Source organism: Prionailurus viverrinus, chromosome A3 (genome assembly GCF_022837055.1).
Source record: "Prionailurus viverrinus isolate Anna chromosome A3, UM_Priviv_1.0, whole genome shotgun sequence".
NCBI lineage: Eukaryota > Metazoa > Chordata > Mammalia > Carnivora > Felidae > Prionailurus > Prionailurus viverrinus.
The window spans coordinates 26,831,246-26,856,528 of NC_062563.1; the positions used below are offsets into that span (position 1 = coordinate 26,831,246).

The 25,283-nt window shown below is 51.3% G+C and overlaps 1 protein-coding gene across 5 annotated transcripts; it reads right to left on the bottom strand.

Moving 5' to 3' along the window:
* Positions 1 to 291: 291 nt before the first annotated feature.
* On the bottom strand, positions 292 to 17,318 carry CCM2L (CCM2 like scaffold protein). Of its 5 annotated transcripts, none has more exons than XM_047853745.1 (10): positions 17,251 to 17,318; positions 14,271 to 14,438; positions 12,640 to 12,723; positions 12,358 to 12,538; positions 11,092 to 11,564; positions 8,109 to 8,244; positions 5,782 to 5,845; positions 3,111 to 3,240; positions 2,390 to 2,528; positions 292 to 1,452 (listed from the first exon to the last, which is right to left on the bottom strand). In XM_047853745.1, the coding sequence occupies exons 1-10, from the start codon at positions 17,278 to 17,280 to the stop codon at positions 1,142 to 1,144; spliced, it is 1,716 nt and encodes a 571-aa protein (XP_047709701.1). In that variant the 5' UTR covers positions 17,281 to 17,318; the 3' UTR covers positions 292 to 1,141. The 5 variants fall into 5 exon arrangements, with proteins under 5 accessions (XP_047709701.1, XP_047709700.1, XP_047709703.1 ...); XM_047853744.1 differs by having other exon boundaries at positions 12,358 to 12,541; XM_047853747.1 differs by lacking the exon at positions 17,251 to 17,318 and adding an exon at positions 13,283 to 13,375 and having other exon boundaries at positions 12,358 to 12,723; positions 14,271 to 14,405.
* Between the last annotated feature and the right edge of the window lie 7,965 nt (positions 17,319 to 25,283).

Here is a 25,283-nt window from a genome sequence, read left to right on the forward strand (position 1 = left end):
CAAGCCTTTACTCAGGCTGTGTTGAAGCTGTCCTCATGCCGACTTCTCTAACCTCTCCAACCTGGCTGTCAGGTTTCTTGAACCACCCCGGACCCCTGTGATGATAGCCTGTGGAGTCTCAGGTACTTTTCATTTGGGGCTTGAGCACAGAGCCAGGGTGTAATAGGGCCACGAAGGGCAAGTCCTAGTTCCTCTTCACAAACTTCCCCAAAGATCTTCTTACATCTGCCCCCCACCTCAGTTTCCATTGTACTGCGCCCAGCCAAGACAGGTACACCAAGTCCGAAAGTGTTAGAAGCGGAAGGGAACATTTATTGAGTGCCTACTATGGGCTAGACCCAGCACTAAGGCCTTGTGCTTTTGTTAATCCCCACAACCAACCCTGTGAGGTGGATGGGGCCGACCTCATGGGACAGATTAGGGAATGGAAGTCACCAAGGGGTGAGAACACGAACCAGACAGGAGACCTAGGTCTGTCTGGCTCCCAATCCAAGATCGGAACAAGCAACTTGTTCAGAGTCTTAGGGCCAAGACTGGGACCCCCATCACCTACCTCTGACCCAACTGTCAGTGGAGATATGCCACACTGGTGATCCAATTCCTGCCATCAGGGGAGGGGCGACCCTGCCATTTAGAGTCTTAAAAAGGCCCTCTACGCTATTGTATGTGTACTTTGAGGTAATATCTCAGAAGAAATAGGAGGTTTCCTCAAGTTCCTTCACCTTTTTTTGAACCTCAGTTTCTCAAACTGTAAAATGGGAAGAACAAGAGGTCTCTGGGCTCTGGGAAGTCTTTTCTCAGTCTGTCAGCAGGTGGAGCCCACTCCTCATCTGTCCTTTGGCCTCCAGAAAGCTGCAGGAGTGGCGGGAGAGAGGGGCTGTCCCTGGCACCTGGGGCTAGTGACACAGTAGAATGTTGCCCACCCAGGTCTGGCAGAGGGGCTGGCTGAGCCTCCGGCAACTGCCTGCGATTTTGGGGTCCCGCCCCCTGCAGGACATTCTCGGTATTGCAGGGACTGGAGCGCCAAGGGCGAGGTTGGACACCCCGGGAGCGGGGCCCTGGGGCTGGGGTCCCACAGGCAGGAGCGAGTGAGACACAGGTGGGATTGAGGATGCTTCCCCGCCTTCTGCGTGGGTGGCGGCTACAGGTAGTTGTCCTCAACCGTGTCGCCCCCACCCGGGGAGTCCCTGGCCTCCTCGTCGGTGCTCTCATCGTCCGGTGCCAGCGCCTCGATGTCATGCGTGATGTCGGCCAACAGCCGGTGGAAGGCCTGCGCTTCGGGCCGCTGGGCCGCCCCGTCGTAGCTGCGCACGGCCGACGCCGACGTGGAGCTCATGCTGCGCTTGATGCGGCCGAAGCTGTCGGTGAGGATGCCCCCCTCGCGGATGCCCACGCCCTCCAGGAAGCCCTCGAAGTAGCCAATGTCCTGGTCCGGGATGAAGGGCCGCATCCCTGCGGGGCCAGGGGCAGAGGGACACCTCAGGGTTCAGCCCTTCCCCTCCCATCGTGGAATCACCTTCTCCGGAGAACCGAGTTCAAATCCCCAGCCCGCCCGCTCTCTGGCTGTGTGGTCCTGCACAAGTTCCTTGACTCTGAGCCAGAGAACAATGACCTAATGCTCAGCACATAGTAAATGCTCACTACACATTAGCTTATCGTTGTTGTCATTATTGCAACTGCTACTTTCCCATTTATTAGTTGTGTGACCCTCATTAAACAGCTGCTCTGGGCCTTACTTTCCTCCCTGTGGAACTGAGATGATTGCACCTCTTCTCCGGGGGGGGGGGGGGGGGGGGCGGGGGGGATGTGAGGAGGCGCCAGCACACTGCGTGCTTCATACAAGTCAGCTTGTTTTGCTTCCATCTCCACTTGCAAGCTATGTGACTTCAGCACTTTACTTTGCTTCTCTGGGCCTCATTTTGCTCATCTGCCAAATGGGGGCAAATGAGAGTTTCTACCTTCCCAAACTGAAGCATTCAGTGAGATGATGCTTGACAAAGATATTACCTGTTAGCTTATTAATATTATTCCTGTTATTATGATCAGCCCTCCTTACCAGCTGTGTGATCTTGGACAAGTGCCTCAGCCTCTCTGAGCGTCAGCTGCCACATGGGGTAAATGGGGAGAATATTCCCCCCACCACCCCAGCTTTGCTATGAAGGTGAATGGATATACCAGTGCTCTCTCCTGATGGGCTGTGACTGCAAGCAAGTCCCTCCCTGCCCTGCGCCTGTCTCCTTAAATGTGCCATGGATTTCATGATCTTGGCTTTATCGGAGGCTGAGGACTAGGAGAAAACGCTTCTAGCCTGATGCCTAATCGGGAGTGTCGTGGACCAGTTGGGAGTAGGGTCCTTGCCTGATCTCGGGGGGTGTGGCAGGGGGCTCACCAAGGAGGAGGAACTTGCGCCGGTCCCCATAGAGCTTCAGCAAGCCTGAGCAGTAGTCCTGGATGGGCAGCCCCAGCCGGTACTCCCGCAGCAGCATTGCAAACTTCTGGATCTCGGGGGGCCCTAATTTACTCCGCAGCTGTGGGGACAACATCCAAGGTCAGTCCCAGGGAGCAATCCCCACCCAGCCTTTGCCTAAAAGACCCAAACCCTCTGTAAGGGTGTATGTGGCCAACATCTCCCCCAAAACCTTTCCCATGGCCTACTCGGGGGGGGGGGGGGGCATGCAGACACTGGGCTGAATCTAAGCACGAGATGTGCCTGAGTTCAGATGTTCCTGGCCCCTTGGTTGATCAGCTCTGTGATCTTGGGTAGGGGGCAACCTCCTTGACCCTTGCTTTTCTTATATATAGTAAAGATAATGATGGCACCTCCCTCTTTGGCTGTTGAAAGGATTAAAATAAATGCATAAAATGTGCTTAGAACAGTGCCTGCTCTACAGACGACACACAATGAATGCTAGCTGACATTAGTGAAGGCTTTCATAAGCTGCCCAGTTTACTTTCCTAACCTCATATCCCCCGCCACCACCCCGCCCCCGATCTTCCAAGGTCTACTTCAGTTATGTCCAGGATTATTCAGGATTCCTGAAATACTCTCTGTGTTTTGTCCAGCCTCCAGACCTTTGCTTGTGCTGTTCACATTGCCAGCCCCTGCTCACCGTGACCATGTAATCCTGCAACTGCTCAAGGCCCAGGCCGCTGTGGTCGCTGCCGCTGCAGTGGGAGCCGTGGAAAGAGGGTGTGGACGTGCCACTGTAACACGCTTCAAATGTATCCTGGGAGCCATTGCTGCAGAGACAGGCAGAATGGGGCTCTCACTCACCTTCCTCTAGCTCCTCTCCCTACAGCAGGTGGGGGAGGGAGGGCACAGCTACTGATGCTCTGGGCTTCATCCTAGATCCCATTTTGGCCTCCAAAGCCCCACTTATCTGGCCCTTGGCTGCCTCTGAAGCCTCATCTCACCCTTGCTCTGTGTGCTCAGGCCTCTCTGCCATCTTCTCTAATACTTCAAGTACCTCTTTACCTCTGGGCCTTTGCACATGCCGTTCCCTCTGCCTGGAATGCCTCTCTACCCTATCTTTTGTCCAACTAACGCTTACTCATCATTGGAGCTTAAATGTCACCTTCTCGGGAAAGTTTTCTCTGACCTTCCCCTCCCCATGACTGGGTTGATCCTCTGTCAAAGGTGGTCACAAACTCATAAGTCTACCCATGACACGCAAGGCCTTCCCAGGTCCTCCCCACCGACATCCACGGTGGCCTCCTGGCTGCTCCTCAAATGCACCAAGCTTTGTCCTCCTGCTTCAGAGCCCTTGCACTTTCTGCCCCGCTGCCCAGAATGCTCTTCCCCTCTCCTCCTCTGGGCCTCGGTTCAAGTTTCATGAGCTCTGAGAGGCCCTCCTGACCCCCAAAGAGGTAGGCTCCCCATGGGTCTCTCTCAGTGCTCTGAAGTGCTCGTTCTCTTTAGTTATCGTTAATGCTTATTTCTGTTAAATAATGACTTTATCGTCTCCTGTGCTAGACACTGCAAGTGTGCTTGCATGATAAACCATGCAGGAGCAGGAACCTTGGTTTCTTATTTGTTGAGTACCTACTGCGTGCCAGTCACGGGTCTCATCCTTGTATGGTTCCCCACCGTAACCCTAGCACACAGCACAGTGCCTGGTACATGAAAGGTACTCAATAATTCTTGCTTAATAAAAAAATGAACCTGCCCAAGATCTCATGGTTCATGAGTTTGAGCCCTGTGTCGGGCTCTGTGCTGACAGCTCAGAGCCTGCTTCAGATTCTGTGTCTCCCTCCCTCTCTGCCCCTCCCCCGCGCATGCTCTGTCTCTCTCTCAAAAATAAATGAAACATTTTATGAAAAAAAAAAGTAAAAAAAAAAAGTTAACCTGCCTTCTGGTTTCTAAATTGTTCCAGAACCATCTTCTATGATTAGCTACAGAAAAGCAGTGTAGCATCGTGGTTAGGGGGTGTGGACCTAGAGCTAGGCTGCTTGGGTTCAAATCTGAAGCCTACAGCTTGACCTTGGGCAAGCCTGCTTAGCTTCTCCATTCCTCAGTTTCTCCATGTGTAAAATGGGATGACAAACATTGACGTCATCAGAATTAGAGGAGTCTATTCGTACAGCGCTCAGAGTCATAGACTAGAAGCAATAAATAAACAGCAGCCACTGTAATGTTGCTACGTAGATTTTTCTTGGCTGGCTCAGTTGGCAGAGCACGTGACTCTTGATCTTGGGGTCATGAGTTCAAGCCCCACATTGGGAGTAGAGTTTACTTTAAAAAAAAAAATGAAGTGCTTTATAGAACAGCACTAGGCACACAGCAAGCACAAATGTTAGTCATTATCATGACTCTAGCAGATCCAGATCTGGCAGCAGATATCAGGTTAAGGACTAGCCCAAGGGCACACAGTATAAGGAAGCCACAAATACTGACACAGAAGAGGGAAAAAAAATAAAAGTAGGGCATATATTAGTGGCAGAGCCTGATACCTGTCAAGCCAGAGGCCTTAGTAAGAGAACTAACTTTGACCAACTTGTTCCAGTTTGCCTGGGACTTTCCTGGTTTTAGTATAGAAAATCCCAAGTCCTGGGAAACCCCTCAGTGCTAGCGTGGTTAGTCATACCAAACAGAACCCTGGACAATATGGCCAACTGAGTTTTGTTTTGTTTGTTTTGTTTTACCTCCTACATTTTCCAGCCTTGAGGCGGCTAGCTGTGACCATGTGACCAAGTCCTGGCCACTAAGACATATGCAGAAGTCATCAGGCCGGGATCCGAGCATCCCTGGCATTGCCATTGTGATAACTGGAGCTCTGACCATCATCTTGGTCCATGAGGTAACTCTGAGTACGGAACCAGGTGCCGAGGACCTGGACCCTCGATGACCATAAGGGCCATAAACTCCTGATCTGTTTTACGTAAGAGGTGAGGGGGGGGGGGGGAAGCTCGATCTTATTTAAAACTTAAATCCTTTTTAGGGTTTTCTATTACATGGAATTAAACCAAAATTAGTTTTTGGCATTAGCTGTGATTTGGGACTAGGCAGGCCACTGTGTCTGGATGACTGGCAGAGAACTACAGGCCTACGTGGAAACCACTCAGGGTTCCGGTTGTCCTCCAGGCCTCTTAGGGTCTGGGTCTGGATCCTATGAGCTCACTAGAGCCCGGAGAGGTCAGTTCGCCTACCCTCCTCAGGGCTCAGGGCGTCAGGACAAATCGAGGTGGGGTCCTTTTCACCCACCCTCTCTTGCCCACAGGGAGCTCAAGAATGCCTAGAAGAGAGACCCTATTTGTGCAAGGTGGGGGTGGGGCGGTACCCACAAGGAGCTGCAGCAGCTGAAGTCGGCGTCATAGGCGTATGTCCCGTCTGTGCGGCAGCTCTCACCTGGGGTCAGCAGACAGAGGGGCTGTTAGAGGCAGCAGAGAAAGGACCAACGTCCCCAGCTCCCTGAGCCCCCAACCCCAGTCCCACCCTATGGTTGGGATGGTGGTTGGAGCACGGATGGCCTTGTAAGCAACTGTAAGGGTGTTAGCTTTTACTCTTGAGTGAAATTGGGCAGCTGCTGGAAGATTTTGACCATGAAACCTGCCCCCATCACCAACTCACAGCCAACCTTGGGCAACTCACCTCCTCTCTCCCTGCCCTCAACTTCCCCAAGGTTGGGACAATACCACCTGCCTGCCTGCCTTGCGGGGGGGGGGGGGGGGAGGAGTGGTCTTGAGAACAGCAGGTGAGGGAACAGGTGAGGGGATGTTTTGAAAACTGTACATGTCTGAGGCGAGAACAAAAAAGAACTTTGAGGGAAAGGAACCCAAGATCTCCAGAGAATAGCAGCACTGTTCACAGAGAACTTGCTCTATACCTAGTCCTGTTACTTCTCTGACTCCACTAGCCTTACCCTTCTGATCTTGGCTCACCTCAGTGTCACTTCCTCAGGACACCGCCCTGATTTCCCAGGTGAGGCTGGTTCCTCAGTCTATGTCTGCAGAGTACAGCACGTGGTTACATTTTGTGTACCTATTTACTGTCGGCCTACCTAGCAATGCAAGGCTGTGAGGGCAGGGCCACACCTGGTTTTGCTCACCAGTATGTCCTGGTGATAGCAGGTGCTCAATAAATACTTGTTGAATTTGTTGGGGGTGCCTGGCTGGCTCAGTCAGTAGAGCATGTGACTCTTGGCCTCAGGGTTACAAGTTCGAGCCCCCAAGTATAGAGATTACTTAAAAAAAATTTTTTTTAACGTTTATTTATTTTTGAGACAGAGAGAGACAGAGCATGAATGGGGGAGGGTCAGAGAGAGGGAGACACAGAATCTGAAACAGGCTCCAGGCTCTGAGCCGTCAGCACAGAGCCTGACGCGGGGCTCGAACTCACGGACCGCGAGATCATGACCTGAGCCGAAGTTGGCCGCTTAACCGACTGAGCCACCCAGGCGCCCCTAGAGATTACTTTTAAAAAATTAAATCTTTAAAGAAAAAAAAAATGAATTTGTTGGAATGTTTGTTGACTCATTTATTTATCCATCATTTGCTCATTTGTTTATCTCATCCTGTGAGAGTTGATGAACTATCCCAACTTCCTAATAACCTCAGTTCCTACAGATGGGGGTGCCTGCAGAAGTAATGAGCTGTCGCTCTGTTCCTGGAGCTTTGCAGACAGGGACCACGTTGAGGGGGCTGCGGCTGAGGAAATTCACTTAGCAGCCTTGAAGGCAGCATGGGAGCAAGGCTGTTGCAGATAGGAGCTTTAGAAATCAGACACACCAGGGTGCCTGGGTGGCTCAGTTGGTTAAGTGTCCGACTTCACCTCAGGTCATGATCTCGCAGTTTGTGGGTTCAAGCCCCGTGTCAGCCCCTGTGCTGACAGCTCAGACCCTGCAGCCTGTGTCTCGCTCTCTCTGTGCTCCTCCCTTGCTTGCACACGTTCTCTTTCTCTCTCAAAAAATAAGCAAACATTAAAATTTTTTTAAAAAATAAAAAGAAATCAGACACCTGGGTTTGAATCCTGACTCTGCCACTTACCAGCTGTGTGACCTTGAGCAATGCATTGACTACTCTGAGCCTTAATGTCCTCATCTGTAAAATTAGAATCATAAGGTCTCAAAGAAGTCTTTTATCTAGGAGCACCTATGATGTCCCTGGACCTCTGCTTGGCCCATGGGATACAGTGGCAAATAGGACCGACAAGGCTGCTATGAGTCACAGTGGTACTGTGGTTGGCACATAGTTGGTGCTCAATAAATGCCTCTCCTAGTCTCATTCTCATTCTAGCCTTTGATTGCGTTCAAGGGTGGGCCTGGAAATCTTGGTTTTGACCTAGAATCCTAGCAGGGCTAGACAGCTCAGTAAACAGACAATGCGTGTGCTTGCATTTCTGCAAAGAAGGGACATCAGAAACAGAAGGGAGAGAGAAAAGTTCAGCTCTGAGGGGCTCATTCCAAATCTGGCAACCAGAACGTTGTGCAGAAGCTAAGTTTGAGGTCACCGTGAAAACTGACATTTCATTTTAACTACATAAGGGGGGAGTACACTATAATTGCGGTAGAGATCAGGGCCCCTACAGGCTTTCATTGGCCCTGAGTCCCGGAGTCCTCGCCGGCCTTTTGGGGTGTTTCACAGGAGGGGTGGCCAGGAGTTCCAGTACTCACTGCGACTGCACAGCCACGGCCGCTCAGGCGTTGACGTGTAGTGGTAGCCGGCCCGGTCCACGCACTCGATACTCTGGTCTCCGTAGATGATCTGGAAGACCTGACAGATGAGGGCACAGGATTCCTCGGCAGCATCCTGGCCCAGGGAGGAGGACAGAGCACTCAGGGCCTCTCCAGTGCCCAGGACACCTCTGTTTCCTCAAACAGTGTGAAGAGGTTCACTGGGCCACACGTGCATCTATGGGCACCTTTATATCGACTTGCAGAGCATTTCCTATCAAAATTACATGGCCACCCTCTGGGTCTTAGACTCCTATATAGAGTCCAGCAGCAACCCTAAGTCTTCTGCTCTGAAAAACGCACCCCAAACTTCTGGGGGATTCATAGGACCTCCTGAAGCCTATCTAAAATAAGCCCTAGTTTAAATTTGTCAGTAGGAAGTTGGGGCTCAGAGAGGTAAAGTGATTAGCCAGCACTAGAACCCAGGTCTCCTGTTACATACTAGGAAGAGGAAGAATCACATGTGTGAAAATTTTAGACTCAACATAGTTACTGCTACTGGATGCCATATTTAGATATGAGCTTCCCGGCATCCAGGGCAAAAATGGAAGTAGGATGAATACACAAACCTCAGTCTCCTGATAGAAGGCAGGAATTTCAATTCTTGGGTGAAACTTTTTTTGAGACTGCAAATTTGAAGGGAATTTGCCTAATTTAATTCTTTATGTCTAAGCAAGAGACACAGAAAGACAATAACTGATGAGACCATCTTCATGATACTATTTCATATTTTTGCCTCTAAAAAAGCCCAGAGTATACATTAAAATGTAAGCCACAATAGGCAGGATTGATCCTTATAATAGAAATAGGCAGGGAAGAGAGTATTCTTATTTTATAGTTAAAGGCACCGAGGCTTAGAATGGTTAGGTAACTTGCCCAGGCTAATATAGCAAGTTCACAGCGTTGGTTACTACTGGCACTCAGATTTTTTGACTCTAACTCCTGTACCCTCCTTGGGACCACAAGGCCTTGGATAGGAGGCCAGGGAATCAGATACTCCTGGAATGCAACTCTTGGTTTATTTACTCATTTTGCAAATTCTCATTTAGTCCTGTTTCAGGCACTGGGCCAGGCTCTGGAGTCTCAGATGAGGTCTGTATCCTAAAGCCCTCACCATCCAGTGCGATAAACAGGGTACACTGTTCCCTCTGCTTGGAATTCATTTTCCTGGCTTTTCGCCTTGCTTTTTGCTCCCCTTCACCTTTCAGGTTAAAAGGAGCAAACTCTCTCTATGGAAACTGGATCTCCTCCTTCATTACCACTGCAATCTGCTTGTTTTCTTTTCGGTCTGCATCATAAGGTATAATACTATAATATACATTATTTCACCCATTCGTTCAATACTTATTGGGTGCCAGGTGATAGCAATATCACGGTGAACCATCCAGAATGCACAGGTCTCTTGTACTCTCTAAGGAGACCAGTCCAGCTGGAGTAGAGTGTATAAAGAGGGACACAGAAAGCGATGAGGCCAGAGAAGAAATGGACTTCAGCCACCACTATAACGTGGGTGGTCTTACAAGCAGTTGTAAGGACAATAACTTTTCCTTGGAGGGAAGTGGGGAGCCTCAGGAAGATTTTGAGCAGTGATAAGATGTGACTTATGTGTTAACAGGACTGCTCTGACTGTGGGGGGTACAGATTGTAAGCGAGAGGCAAATCTGTGATCTGGATGACAGAAGATGGGCCATGGACCTGGGCAGGGGCAGCAGAGGGTGGGGAAACGTATATAGGTTTGGGATAGATTTTAAAAATAGGGCCAATAGAGTTGACAGAATGGATATGGGCTGTGTGAGAACGAGAGCAGCCACGGATCACTGCAAGGTTTTGGTCTGAACAATGGAAGGACAGAGCTGCCATTAATCAAAACAAGGAGACCAAGAGAGGAGCAGGTTTGGGGGAGAAGATTGGGTGCTTAGCTTTGGATGTGTTAAGTTCGTGATGGCCGTCAGCCCACCGAATGGAGAGGCTGATTGGAGAAACATGCCTGGAGATTTGGTGAAAGATAAAATTTGGGGAGTTCTCGGTGTTTTAAATCCACGAGACTGTTTTGTTCACTAAGATATATATAAGGGAGCTGGGGCTGGGGCAGGGGGGAGGGCTGGGGGCCATGGGTCAGAGGAAAAGTTTAGACAGCCTAGGGCTTGAAGGTGTCTGCTAGATTGTGAGCTCCTTAAGGGAAACCACCAAATATGTCTTGTTCATCTTTGTATCCATAGCACCTAGCCCAATGCCTACGACAAAGTTGCTGCTCAGTAAAGATGGTCAAAATGAATAAAAGCAAGGATGAATATGAAGCAAGGGGGAAGGGGAGGGAAGGCAAGAATGGAAGGCTTCTGCCTTGGGTGACTGCCATAGTTAACAAGAGTATAGGCTCTGAACTTCCTGGATCCCAGTGTTGAAACCACCACCTGCTTCCTGTGTGATGTTGCACAAATTACTTAGCCTCTGGGTCTCAGTTTCCTTCTCTACAGAATGGGGATGGTTGTAATATTTGCCTCTAGGGGTTAGTCAAAGAATGAAATGTGTTCATGCTGGTTCCTTGTCTGGCATGGGTTGGCATTCCATTCATGCTGGTGATTAGTGTCCTCATGATTGTTACTGTGGTAGTGCTGACATTGACGACGTGGGAGAAGGAGCAAGGCTGGAGGAGGGGGTCTGTTTTGGCTATTCTGGGTTTTCATCTCACTGGGACAGCAAGGGGCAACAGTCCTGGAGGTGTCCAGGCTGGAGATTAGAAGCCCTTTGGCGTCGTGGGCACACAGGTAGTACCTGAAGTCCTAGGCAGGGCCGCAGGAAGGGAAAGGACAGAGGCCAGGGTAGACCCCAGGAACAGGGCGGGGTGGGACGGAGACCTGCGCCCTCCATCGCCGGACGTGCCCGGGGAGCACGCCGCTGGGGCTCCGGGTGCCCTCGGGCTCACCCTGTTGGCCACAGCCAGGATGACAAGGTTGCAGTAGGCGTCGGGGCTGGGGTCCTGCGGGTCGAGTGGGTTGGAGCCCGGGTGGCGCCGCTCCCAGCTGCCGCCGCCGCCGCCGCCCGCCTGCCTCCGCTCCCAGCTGCCGCCCGGCTTGCCCGCGCCGCCGCCGCCGCCGTGCCGCCGCTCCCAGCTGCCGCTGAACGTCTGCCGCCGCTCCCAGCTGCCCGACGCCCGCGCCCCGGCGCGCTGGCGCTCCAGGCTGCCGCCGCCGCCGCCGCCGCCGCCGCCCCCGGCCCGGGCCTCTGAGCCCGCGCCCCCGCCCCACGCCATCCGCCAGTCCAGGCTGCAGATGGTGTGGCGCCGCTCCGTGGTGCCCACCCGCCGCTTCTCTGGCGCCGCGCCCGGCGGGCCTGGGTCGCGCCCCGCGCCGCCGGGGCTGGCGTCGACGCCGGCTGGCACCGGGTCCACGCCCAGACCTAGGAGTGGCGGGATGGCGGTCAGGAGACCCGGGCTAAGAGCCCCCCAGGAGGCCAGCTGGGGACGAGCGGCGCGTGGCCCCACCTCTGCCTTCTAAGTCTGGAGGCCAAACCCGCCCCGCTCCGTGCCCTTACTTTCGGGCCCACCCCCCCCCCCCCCCCGGCCTCGGCTCCACCCTGGTCTTGTCCCGCAGGCCTTTTCCACCCGCCACACCTCGCTTGGCGTCTGGTCTGAGGGCGGTGGCCAGGCAGTCTCCTCCCTCGGTTGGCCCTACCTCGGCCCCAGTCTCTAGTTTCAGAGACCTCTTCTTTGATTCCGGTTTCCCCTCAACCCCGCCTCTGGCCCCAGGCCACGCCCCTAGCCTGGCGGGGTTTGACCTGTCCCGCCGAAGCCCCAGCCGCGAGCTCCGCCTCTCTGGCGTATGGCCACGCCCCTGGATCAGACCCGGCTGCTAGCCCGAGCTCTCTCCGAGCGCAGCGATCTCGCTCTGTTTCAACAAGCGCTTTAACTTCAGGTCTCAGAATTTGGGCTCCTCCAGCCTTCTCAGGCCCCGGCACCTGGCCTCAGGCTGGTGGCGATCCACCCTTCAACCTCAACCTTGGGCCGCGACTTCTTGCTTATAGCCATGGCCTGCCCTTCGTCTCAGAGTAGCGTGCTCAGGCCTTTTCCATCACACACCATCCATCCTCAACACCCCTGCCCGCCCCCGCCTTTCCCAAGACTAGACGCTGGGTCTTTTCTCACCCTGTTCACCTCCCAGCCCTACCCCTGGCCAGGCCCCGCCAGCTGTACCGGTCTTAAGCACCAGCAGGTGCAGCGCGTCGTCCTGCAGGTAGGAGGCGGCGGCGATCTCGTGCGTGGGGATACGCAGGATTAGCTCTTCGTTGTCGCGCCAGGTGAGCAGCAGGCAGCGGGCCGACAGGCTCAGGATGCTGTCCTGCTCCGCCGTGGTCTTCAGCGGCAGCTCCTTCAACTGCTGCGGGGTGGGTCGGATCTCCTGGGTCCCGGAGGAACTCGGGTGGGAGAGGGCGAAGGGGACAAGACCCTGTCCTCCCCCCCTCTCCAGGGCCTCACCCTGGCGGTGTCCAGCAGCTGCAGGAGCTCGTCCCGGCTGGAGGGGTTCAGTGAGGAGGTGACCCAGGTGAGGTGGCCCAGGAACTGGATACAAAATGAGGGAGTGGGTGGGAGAAGGGCAGAGAGAAGTCACTTTGAAGCCTTGAAGGACCCAGACCTCCTCACTGAGGCAATGTAGATAGACTGAGGTATACATATCTGAATTAATTAATAACCTGATAATAACTCTTAAGGTGGTCACAGAAGCCAGACCCAAAAAATGATGTCCCCAATCAATCAATAATTCTCCATCCATTCTTAGTTATAACTTAATGTTATCACAAACTTTAAGTTACTCAATGTAAGAATTAACTTTTTCCATTAAAATAATGGAGTAATAGTTTTGTTCTTCTAGGTGAATTCCACCAATCAAACTTTTTTCTTCTTCTTTTATTCTCTATGAAATTTCAGCGCCCAGTTCTTATGTGCACCTGTTAGCTTTACCCTCCATATATCGTTGCCAGGTAAAATACAAGATGCCAGTTAAATTTGAATTTCACACAAACAGTGAATACTTCAAAAAAATTTTAAATATTTTTAGTCCCATGCAATATTTGGGACATATTAATACGACACAAGTAGTTATTGCTTATCTGAAACTCACATTTAAATGGGCAGCCTGTCAAACCTGACACTCCTACCCCCATAGCAATCTTCCCTGGGCAATGAGGATTCTCCACTGCTCCTTCATGGTGCTCTTGAAATAGAAGAAAGGCCTTGAGTGATCTAAGTCCTCTGTGGCTTGCTGAGCTGGGTTCCTTTACCCTGGAGACTGAGTACCGACAACGTTATTGCAGTAAAATCTCACAGGAAGGTATGGCTTTTGCCATCTGCTCTCCCTTGTGGGTAGGTTTTGAGGCTCGTGCTGGGATGACAACACTGAAGCTGAGCAGATGGACATCATTTGCTGAAGGGCTGCAGCATAAGGCAGGAGCTCGGCTAACTTGAACCCAGGTCTCTTTCCTTTGAGCCTCCCCTGTGTGAGACTGGGCTGGTCAGGGCTTGGTGTGGGGGAGAGGTGCAGTCTCTCCTGACGGGATCCAGAACATGCTACCCCAAAATATGGCACCTCGGCTTACAGAATATCCTAAGCTTGAAGAAGTTGAAGAAAATGGTAGAAGCAGGAAGGTCCCTCTGACCTGCCCCCACCCCTACCTTTCTTCCCTGAAAGCAGAAGATGAATCTCCCACATGAAAGGTACCCTCCCTGTACCGGAAGGGAGCCAGACATCCTTCTCATGAAGGAATTTAGGGCTGAGAAGGCTGTATAAACAAACCTTGTTCTTTCTTCACCGTTTACTACCCCTAGCCCCCACCCCTCTGCCTTGTCAGTTCTTCACAAATTAACGGATTGTAAAAAAGATACAAAAGCTTCGTGCTCTGGTCACTTCTTTGGGCCTTCACTCTCTCGCGAAGGCTCTCATGGACATGTAAACATTTAATAAAATGTGTACGCTTTTCTCCTGTTAATCTGTCTGTCAGCTCAATTTTCAGACCCTGCCAGGGACCCTTAAGAGAGTTGAGGAAAACCTTACCCCTCCTTTACCCCTTGCCCCAAGATTCTGCCCACCCTTCTCCTCATCCCACACGTACCTTGACCTCTTTCTCCAGATAGTCACACAGCAGAATCTGGGGGTCGATGAGGTAGTCAGGGGGATAAAGGGGCATCGAGTGCAGGGGCCGGCGACTCACGCTGGTCCGAAAGGCTGCCCGGCGCGCGGCCTTGGGGAACACCAGCCTCCGGATGGGGGAGACAAAGCCCTGGGCAGGGGGGGGGGGGTGTGTGCAGGAGAAATAACAGTAATAACAGCAACTGACTTTATCAAGCACGTCCACATTCAACATTTTAACTATTTCCCTATTACCTGATTTAATTCTCATAGACTCTGCAGAAGGGGTGCCTCTGTGATCCCCATTTTATGGATGGAGAAACTAAGCCTCAGAGGGAGAACTAGCCGAGAAGATCACCAGCTATTAGCAGTAGAACCAATAGTCTGGCTCTAAAATCTCCATTCTAAACACCCAGATGAGGGCGGAGACCCTGCTAAGGCCCAGGCCCAGGCCCAGGCCCAGGCCCAGGCATAAGGAGTGGGTCCAGGCTGGGACAAGTAAGAAAAATATTGAGATTCAGTGTGGCTGAGGGGTGCCTGGGTGGCTTAGTCGGTTAAGCGTCTCACTCTTGATTTCAGCTCAGATCATGATCTCACAGTTCCTGGGACTGAGCCCCACTGACAGCACAGAGTCTGCTTGGGATTCTCTGTTTCTGGCCCTCCCCCACTCATTTTCTCTCTTTCTCCCTCTCTCTCAATAAATAAACTTTAAAAAAAAGATTCAATGTGGCCAAGTGGTGAATGCAGAGATATTTGTTAAGCTATTCTCTGTGCTTTCCTAAAAATTAGAAATAGTTAATAAGTAAGGGCACCTGAGTGGCTCAGTTGGTTAAGCGTCATGACTTGGGTCATGATCTTGTGGTTCGTGAGTTCGAGCCCTGCATTGGGCTCCCTGCTGTCAGTGCGAATCTCGCTTTGGATCTTCTGTCTCCCTTTCTCTCTCTGCTCCTTCCCCACTCATTCTCTCTCTCTCTCTCTCTCTCTCTCTCTCTCTCTCTCAAAATAAGTAAAAATAAACTTAAAAAAATAGTTAATAAGTATGTTTAAGTAGAATCCAGCAGGCACTTGCATAAAAATGGCCTACAGCAAGGTTAAAGAAGCCAATTCCAGGACTCCAGCCCAGCCCAACAGAATCTAAATCTCACAGGAAAGCACTACTCTAGACCAGTTCTTAGTGTATGGTTCCTGCATCAGCAGCGGCACCAAGGAACTTAAGAGATACGCATATTCTCGCTTTCCATCCCAGACCTATTGGATCAGAGCTTAGGGGTAAGACCCAATAATTTATGTGGGTTTTTAAAAAAAAATTTTAATGTTTATTTATTTTTGAGACAGAGAAAGAGGGACAGTGTGAGCAGGGGAGGGGCAGAGAGAGAGGGAGACACAGAATCTGAAGCAGGCTCCAGGCTCTGAGCTGTCAGCCCAGAGCCCGACGTGGGGCTTGAACACAAATCATGAGATCATGACCTGAGCTGAAGTTGGCTGCTCAGCCAACTGAGCCACCCAGGCGTGCCCCCCCCCCAATAATTTATGTTTTAATCAACACTCCAGGTGATTCTGATGCGTGCCCAGCCCAGATTTTAAAACCAGTATCATGGAGCCTGCATGAGATATATGGAGGTTCTGCTAAATGAGAGCACACGGTCTGGGAAAGGGCATTCCAGGCAGAGGGCACGACATGTGCGAACGTGTGGGGGCTGGCAGGGCTGGCTGAGCATGATGAGCCTGGAGAAGATGCGTGTGGTCTGTTGAACAAGTCACAGAGGGCTTGAATGTCAGCTGTGGAGCCGGGACTTTATTCTGTGTGTGTGAATATGCGTGTAAGAGTGGAGTGTAAAGGTAAAAGTTTGGTCTGTGGCCCTCAGTGGTCCAGCCCTGCCCACCTCTCCAGCCTTATCTTACTGTCCCCTCACTCCTGCCCTCCAGCTACAGGGCCATCTTGCTTGCTACATTCCTTCCCACTGAGAGCTTTTGTACATGCTATTCCTCCCCCTGAAACACTTCCCTACCCTCTCTCCTTCCGCCCATTAGATCTCAGCTCAAGCTGACCAGGCTAGGGCTGGGTCCCCTAATATTCTGTACCCCAGCACCATGTATGGCGTCTCTCATGCAACTTTGTATTAACTGCTTTTCTTCAAAGGTGCCTCCCCCAAAGACGCTGTGAGCTCCAGGGAGGGAGCAGAGACCTTGTCTGACTTTGCTCACTGCTCCATCATCACCAGCACCAGGCACAGTGTGGGGCACAAAATAAGTTCTCAGTGCACATCTGCAGAAGGAATGAGCCGAGAGAGAACAAGCACCTAGGTCTTGGCTCCCTTCTGAGCCCTCACGATTCACATAGCCTGACCTAGGATTCTTGGGGGAAGAGGGATGGGTAGGGGTGGGCGCTGGAATCTGAGGGACTCCCTGAATGGCAAAGACAACCAGGTGAGGTGTCCAGGGAACCAGACTAGAAAGCTTCTGACAGTAAGGAGGAGTGAGGATCTGGGGGGGCAGGGCGCAGACGAGGCTGGAACCCAGCAGGGGAGCAGGTAGGTGTCTCAACCTGGATAGACAGCCTCATAGCACAGAGCTGCCCTGGCTGAGGTCCTTCTGTCTGGGAGGTAGGGAGAAGAGGAATGGGTCTGTTGGGTGTCTGTCTGTCCCTCAGTCTGAGGAAACCCCAGGAAAACTGTGGCAGCAGTTTGAGAGTCTCTCCCAAAGTCATCTGTCTGGCTGGGTTTCCCTGGAAGGTACCTGAGTGTCCCTTCCAGGGATGGCAGAGGCCATTGAGAGCCGGGAGACAGGTTAGGGAGTTTGAGCCCAAATGTCTGGTTGCCCAAGGGTGGGAAGGACGGTCTTTCCAAATGAGAAGGAAGACTCTACTTATGCCACTCGCTGCCCATCACCCCCACCCGGGCTCCCCACTTTACTCCCTCCAGGGACATTTCTCTACCTGGCATCCCTCCCAACCTCCCACCTACCTTTTTTCCTTTCTTGACTTCATATTCCATGGTGAAGCGTCCCCTCCACTCCTGCCACCCTCCTGGCCAACCCCCTCCACCCTCTCCCCCCACACAGTTCCTTTGTTCTTTTTCCTGCCTGGTCGGAAACTCCACCAGCCCTGGAGTTCCTGCCCCTCCCGTCTGATAGCGAGTGGGGGGTGGGGGGATGGAGGCTGGTGCAGGATGCAGCATTGGGCCCCTCCAGCTGAAGGGTGGAAGGAAACCCAGCCAGAGCAACTGTCCTGGGGAGAACGCCTCCAGCCTGAAGCCAGAAGGCTTGCTGTTGAGGGGCGCTTGGGAACTGAGTCAGGCTAGGGATGGGTCCCCTGATTTGGAGTCAGCAAATCCCAAATCCCAACCCTACTTCTGCCACTGACCTTGTGGTGTGACCTTGGCAAAGCAAGTCAGTTCCCTTCACAGCCTCAGTTGCCCCCTCCTCTCTATAAATTAGGAATGAAATTGCCTCCCTCTCTGTGGTGAGGAACATATGCAAAAGTGGGTAGGAAAGTGCTTCCCAAACTATAGGATACTTAATTAAAAATTAATCATTCCTCTTAAGGAGGCAGTATTCATGGGCTTTGAGGACAGGCTGCCGGAGTTTGAATCCTGATTTCGCCAGTTACTAGGGTGATGACCTTGGACAAGTCCCTTATCCACTCGTTTCCCCATCTGTAAAATGGGCATCATGCCGGTCTGACCTCACGGTGACCTTGTAAGGATTAAATGCACTCAGAAGAGCTCCTGACACATACGAAGTGCTTCGTGAATATTAACTACCTCCCTATCTATGTGTCTGTGTGTCCCGGGCTCTTTTTCTGTCTCTTGGGAGAATCTTAGTGAGGCAAGTTTCCTTTTGTGGTTCTGTGCTGAGCACTTTACATATTTCATCTCTCTTATTCCTTACAGCGTTGGGGTATCGTTATACCTATTTATACAGATTTATCCGTCAGCCTCCACTGCAGAGGCTGACCCGAAAAAGTCATAGCGTTTGTAAGAGGAGGACCTGGGATTTCTGGAAAGTCTGGATCTGAATCCTAGTTCCTTACCTCTAGGGCCAGTGTGCTCAGCCTGTCCCACCCAGGACAGTTGGGGAGGTTCTGACTGACCCACCCACACCTCCATGACACCTGGGTTCTAGAGGTCCCAGTTTGCTGTATGATCTAGGGCAGACTGCGTATTGTAACCTCTCTGGGTCTCACTTCCTCATCTTTCCAATGGGAGCAATGATCCCAAATACCCTGCCCTGCAGTCAGAGGTGTGGCAGGAAAGGCATCTGACTATGCATGAGACAGAGCAGCTGGAAATTGTGAAGGGCAGGGGCTAATGCATTGGACTGTTTTGGAGCTCGAGTGTGCCAGATCAGTGCCCACAGGAGTGAGAGAGAGCTCCCCACTGCTTCTGGGTGTGAGGTCCACGGAGCCTCCAACCACTAGCCTTCCGCCTTCCCTCCCTTTCGGGGGAGGAGAAATAGTCCAGGCTGCTTAGTGCTAGCTCACACAGCCACTCCCTCCCGCTCCCCTATATCCGGCTGTCAAGTCCCAGCATCAGGAAGTGAGATGTCCAGCAGCCCGCCAGGCCCAACAGGAAGAGGCTGGGATGTGCAACCCCATCCCTAACAGCTCCTGACACCCAGGACACCCAAACACCCACTTTACCCCTTGAGCAACTCCCGAATTCCTCAATTTCCCTATCTGTAAAATGAGGACTTCTGTTATTCCTGGACTAACTCCAAGTATCACCGAACTGCTGGGAATACCAAATAGGACGAGAAGTGTTCTGAATGCCGCTAGAAATAGCAAACTATCTTTGCATTCCCTGCATGCCCACCCCAGGGCCACAAACAGTAAATTCATGTGCTCAGTAAATGTCAGCGGAAATAGGTGGAGACAGGTGGACTTAGGTTCAAATGGGTATGACCTGGAACAGGTCATCTTTCAGAGCCCCAGAGTCTCAAGCGTCAGCAGCAAGATAATGATGATGCTTGCCTCATAAGGCTGCTACAGGGATTAAATGGGAACAGAAGCATACAATGGTAACATTGATTATTAAAATTAGCTTGTGGGGGCGCCTGGATAGCTCAGTCGGTTAAGCATCCGACTTCAGCCCAGGTCATGATCCTGCATTTCGTGGGTTCGAGCCCCGCATCTGGCTCTATGCTGACAGGTCGGAGCCCAGAGCCTGCTTCAGATTCTGTGTCTCCCTCTCGCTCTGCCCCTCCCCTGCTTGCGCTCTGTCTCTGTCTCCCCAAAATAAATAAACATTAAAAAAATTTAAAAAATAAAAGTAGCTTGTGAATCAAAACAGATGAGTGAAACAAAGTCCGTGTTCTCAAAGACTTAACAGTTGTGGCAAATAGGGTTCATCTCTTTAGGGCCACCTCCGGTTGATTGGCAGGGGCTGCCTAGAGCTCTGTGTAGAAGATTATGAAAACCAGATCTACTCTCAGAACCAAAAGGGGATTGATTATCAATGCCTGCCATGGGACAGGAGGAGGGGATGTGACAGCAGGTATATGGTGCATATGCTGACCCTGATCTAGCTGGAGAGACACATAAGCAAAAACTCTGATACAAGCCAAGCATTTGGGGAAGGCAGAATCAGGGGCCATTCACCAAACTCCAATGCATTCAAGCTGAGCCTTGAAGGACATACAGAAGATAGGTCACTCTAGGCAGAGGAAACAGCTTGAGCAAACACACAGTGCCTGGGTTGTGATGCTTTTGGCTCCAAAGAACAGTCTGCCCAATCAAAGATGGCTTTGACAGTAAGGAAACTGTATTACCTCTCAAGACGAGAAGCCCAAAGGCAATTGATTTCAGGGCTGGTTAATTGAGCACCCCAAAATGACATCAAGTTCCATACATTTCCTACTGTGCTGCTGTTATGGGCTGAATTATGTCCCCCCCACCCCCGCCAAAATTATACGTTGAAGCCCTAATACCCAGTACCTCAGAGTGTGGCTATTTGGGGAAATAAGGCTTTTAAAGTGGTGATTAAGTTAAAATGAGGCTGTAAAGTGGGCTCTAATCTCATTTGACTGGTGCCCTCCTGAGAAGAGGAACTTCAGACACACAGAGAGACACGAGGGGTGCACACACAGAGGAAAGACCACAGGAGGACAGAGCGAGAAGGCAGCCGACCAAAAGCCAATGAGAGAGGCCTCAGAAGAAACCAGCCCTGCCAGCACCTTGATCTCAGGCTTCCGGCCCCCAGACCTGGGAGAAAATACAGTTCTGTTGTTGGAGCCCCTCAGTCTGCGATATTTTGTTACGGAGACCCAGCAGACTGATACCGTTGGCCAGATGGGTGCAGTGGCTTTTGGAATAATACAGACACAATGCCATCCATCACTGTCCTGCTTGTGATGCTATCAACTACTCCCCCCCTTTTTATTCAATTTTTTATTTCAATTCTACTTAGTTAACATATATGGTAAAGCTGGTTTCAGGTGTAGAATTCGGTGATTCATCGCTTACATAGAACAGCCAGTGCTCATCACAAGTGCCCCCCTTAATTCCCATCACCCATTTAGCCCACCCCACACACACCTCCCTCCATCAACCCCCAGTTTGTTTTCTGTAGTTAAGGGTCTCTTATGGTTTGCTTCCCTCTCTCTCTCTTCCCCTCTCCCTTCTGCTATGTTCATCCATTTTGTTTCTTAAATTCCACATATTAGGGAAATCATATGACTGGCTTATTCCACTTAGCATAATACAGTCTAGCTCTATCCACATCATTGCAAATGGCAAGAAAGATTTCATTCTTTTTGATGGCTGAGTAATATTCCACTGTGTGTGTGTGTGTGTGTGTGTGTGTGTGTGTGTATACATATACATGCCACATCTTCTTTATCTATTCATCGGTCAATGGACATTTGGGCTCTTTCCATAATTTGGCTATTGCTGATAGTGTTGCTGTAAACATTGGGGTGCATGTGCCCCTTCAAATCAGTATTTTTGTGTCCTTTGAGTAAATACCTAGTGGTGCAATTGCTGGGCCATAGGGTAGTTCTATTTTTAACTTTTTGAGGGAACTCCATTCTGTTTTCCAGAGTGGCTGCACCAGTCTGTGAGGCCATCAACCCCTGATAAGGCTGAAGGGTTTCCCCTTCTTTGATTGTGAAGGAACACCTGTCCCACAGATTCTTCAAAAGACTTCCCTGAGGAGTCTAGGAGCCAGATGTGTGAGCCAGGACATATTTTGACTGTGACAAAGACACAAATAACAGTGGCTTAAACATAATAGAAGTTTCTCTCTTCTATCACCTAAGCAGTCGGGGCAGACATGGCAGCTCCAGATGTCTGGGACCTAGGGGCTTCCTATCTTGTTACTCCCCATACTAGGATTTTTTTCTCACCTTCAACAGGCTCTGGTCCAGCCAATAGGAAAGGTAAACCTAGCCGGAGGAGAGCACAACCCCTCCGTTTAAGGGGATAACCTGTAAGTAATACGAAATTCTACTGCTCACATCCCATTGGCTAGAACTTGTTTCCTTAGCCACACCTAACTGCAAACGAGACTGGGAAATGTAATCTCCCAGGTGGCCACCAGCCCAACTAAAAAAGTTCCTTTATAGACAAAAGGGAGCATGGCTGCTGGGGGACACATAGAAGTCTCTGCCTCACAGAATTGAGTCATATGCCCTTGCCCCCACCAATCTTCAGTCAGGGGAATCATTTTGGAGCAATGGTTCTCAAACTTGAGTATCAGAATCACCTGAAAGACATAAAAACAAGCTGCTCCCAACCAACCCCACAGTAGCTGATTAGGTAGGTCTGGGTGGGGCCTGAGAATCAGCATTTCTAACAAATATCCGGGTAATGCTGGTCTAGGGACTACCTTTTGAGAACCCCTGTCTTGGGCCAATTCTGACTTGCTTCCTGGGGCCAGGTAGAGGCTGCATTCCTGGAACATTTGGGATGGGGGTCCCCAGGAAGTGAGGCTCCACCTGCGTGAAAGAAAGGCGAGAAAGGCTGTTGGGTGGGAGCCAGGAGAGGCTCACAAAAACAGGAAGATGAACGGTTTGGAGAGGCTCTGTTGGAGATAAGGATCAAGGACTATTCAGGGCCCAGTAGTGAAAAGTCAGCATTTTGCAAAGGGTTCACTCTTTATCCTGAAGGCCCTGGGGAGCCATGGAGGTTCTAAAGCAAAGACCTATTGTGATGAGATTTTTAAGAGGATGAGAATACATTAAAGCAGTGGGCCTCAAAGAGAGGTTCTCAAACCCCTTGCATCAGAATCTCCTGGAGAACCTGTAAAATGCAGACTTCCAGGCAAGCTCTATCCATTCTGGAGATGGAAATCTGCATTTAAAATTACCCGCCCCCAACTCTACCCAGGTGATTCTGATGCACTTTGAAGTTAGAGAACCACTACACAGAGAGGAGGCAGGGAGATCTTTTAGGGGCAATACTCACTAGAACGGAAGCTCTATGAGGGCAGAGACCATGCTCGTTTTTTTTATCTTTCTTGTTCACAGTGCCTAGAAGAGTGCCTGGCACATAATAGGTGCCCAACAAATATTTGGTCTAGTGGTGTTAGGAACATCAGTCTGGGTCCTGATTTTGTCTTGGATTCGTTCTGGGACCCCAGGCAAGTCTGTCCCCAGCCGCATCTCTTTCTTCCCCTTATCTGTAGAATGAAGCGTTTGGAGAGAATCCCTCAGAGTACTCTGGGTTCCTCTCCTAGCCAACTGCCTTCATCTCTTAGGGGAACCAGAGGGATTGTGGCAGAAGATATCCTTCCTTCCTTCTCCCTCCTTCCTTTTTGCCTTCCTCTGGCCCAGAACAACCAAAACAATAGGACACAAGCAGCACGTACTGAAATGACTTTTAATATCTCATGTTGCAGCAAAATTAAAAATATACAAAAAGTTTGTGGTGTACAAAAGAGTCTCAGTACAGAAGCCCCAGCTTGGGGTCTCCTCCCCCTCCTGGGGGAAGCGCAGAGGGGTGAGTGGGGGTGGGGGACTAAGGATGGCACAGATGTAGTAAATACCAGGAGGTGGGACCGGGAAGGAATAGGAAACAGGGGTGGGCCAGAGCGGGACCGATTAGGGAGCAAAGAGAGGACCTGGAGGGGAGAATCACCAGAATTGTGCTGAGGGAGGGAAATCAGCCCCTCAGCCATGGCTAGTGGTTCCTGGAGTTGGAGACAGAGTGGAAAGGGAAGCATCAGTGCTGGGAGTGTTCTGGTGGGACCCCCAAAGGACGTGGCCTGTGGTCCCACCCTGCCACCAACGGCCCAGTGACCTTGGGCTGGTTGCCTCCATAGGCCTTTCCCCTTCCATAAAACAGGAGGCTGGATACATAGATTCCCAACTTGGGGTCCCAGACCCTAAGGAACCCTGGAGGCAGGAATGGGGGCCCATGAGTGCTCTTCAGAATTGTGTATTAAACACTCCAATATAATACAGACATTCTCCAACCCTCGAGCCCTAAAAGCTAACCTGAGGCCTTGGTAGCCTTTATCTGCAATCAGAAGCTCAGCTTGAGTTACTTTAATGTGGAAAGATGAATTATTCTTTAAGAAGTGAGACTTGTTTGGGAGAAAAATCTTCCAAACTATAGGATCCCCAGGGGTGAAAATAATAAGAGGGGGCCCTGGGAATTGTTCGGGTCCTTTCTAGCTATTTTACGAGTTTGGAAAACCAAGGGGGTTGGGGGCTGTGTTGTATGAGGGCACCCTCGCTCCCCCTGCCGAGTTTGGTGGGCTAGCCCAATGGAGACAGGTCTGGTTTGGGTTCTGGGATATTTGGGTGAGAGAGGGGTAGAGGAATACCCTTCTCCCCACCCCACCCTTGCCCTTCGCCCCACCTTTTGTCTCAGGCTATCCTCCACTCTGGGATTATTGCAGGTGCCCAGGGGCCCCCCACCCCTTCAGCCTGGCCTGAGGGTGCCCTTACAATGATTGTGCATAGAAAAAAGGCCAGGATTGCTGGGGAGAGGGCGGATCCTGCCTTGCTGAAGGGTGGATAAGGCCAGGCATTGGAGGACCTCTTCCCACTTGCCTGGGGGTGGGGGGAGGAGGTCTGCATCCAGGAACCAGGCCATCCCAGGAAGGGGCCTTCCTTTCCCACTTCCATAGTTTCCTGCTCTTCCTCCCCTGGCCTCCACCTGCAACAACCAAGGACCCAGAAATGTCCTAGCCTGTCCTCAACCAGAAGGACATGTTATAATCCCTTTGCCCCCCCAGGCCCCAAGTCTTAGAAGGCCCTCTGGTTGGGGAGGGGAGACTTAGCCCCCTTGCCCACTGCTGCCCATATATGGCTTGGCACTCAGTCCCTTCCAAGGAGACCTCACAATGCATATCATTATAGGAATTGGTAGCTCCTCCCCTGAAGTCCCTACCTCCAGCTTTACCTGGGACAGAGATAGGTGCCAAAGGGTGACAGGGGCCAGCACAAGATGGCGGCAGTTGGGTCTTGGCTTTCGGTCCTCATCCTCTCCCTGGACTCTCCCTTCACACAATGCAAGTTCCTCCTAACCGGGGGCCCCAACACTGGAGAATACTCCAGCCTCCAGCTTTTCCCCTTCAGGTATGGAGAGGCCTGTAACCCTTATCAGACGATGGTTCCCCAGGCAGGGACCCTGTGAACACCCAGGTCTCCCTCCCCTTTCCACTTTTAAGATGAGGGGGGAAGGGGAGACACTTCTCAGGTGGCCAGTTGGTGGTGGTGGGGGGGGGGGTGGTTTAGAAAAGTCTCAGAGGGAGCCAGGGCTTCTGTCCTTGACTTCCCCAGAGGGGTTTCCAGACTCCACATGGCTTCCTCGAACCTTCTCAGCATTTTGAACTAGAGATTTCAAACAGGCGGCCCATGGGCCAAGTCTGAGATTAGTTTGGCCAGCACAGGGTTTTTCAAACATTTGAGTTCTAGGGCCTATAGGCAGGGCATGTACCCCCTGTGTTTTCCAGAGTCCCCACCACTCCCTATTGTACGGCACTTGCCCTTCTCTCCTTTTCTTCATTACCTGAAGACATTTGAACTTGCAACCCATACACCCTTGTCCAGG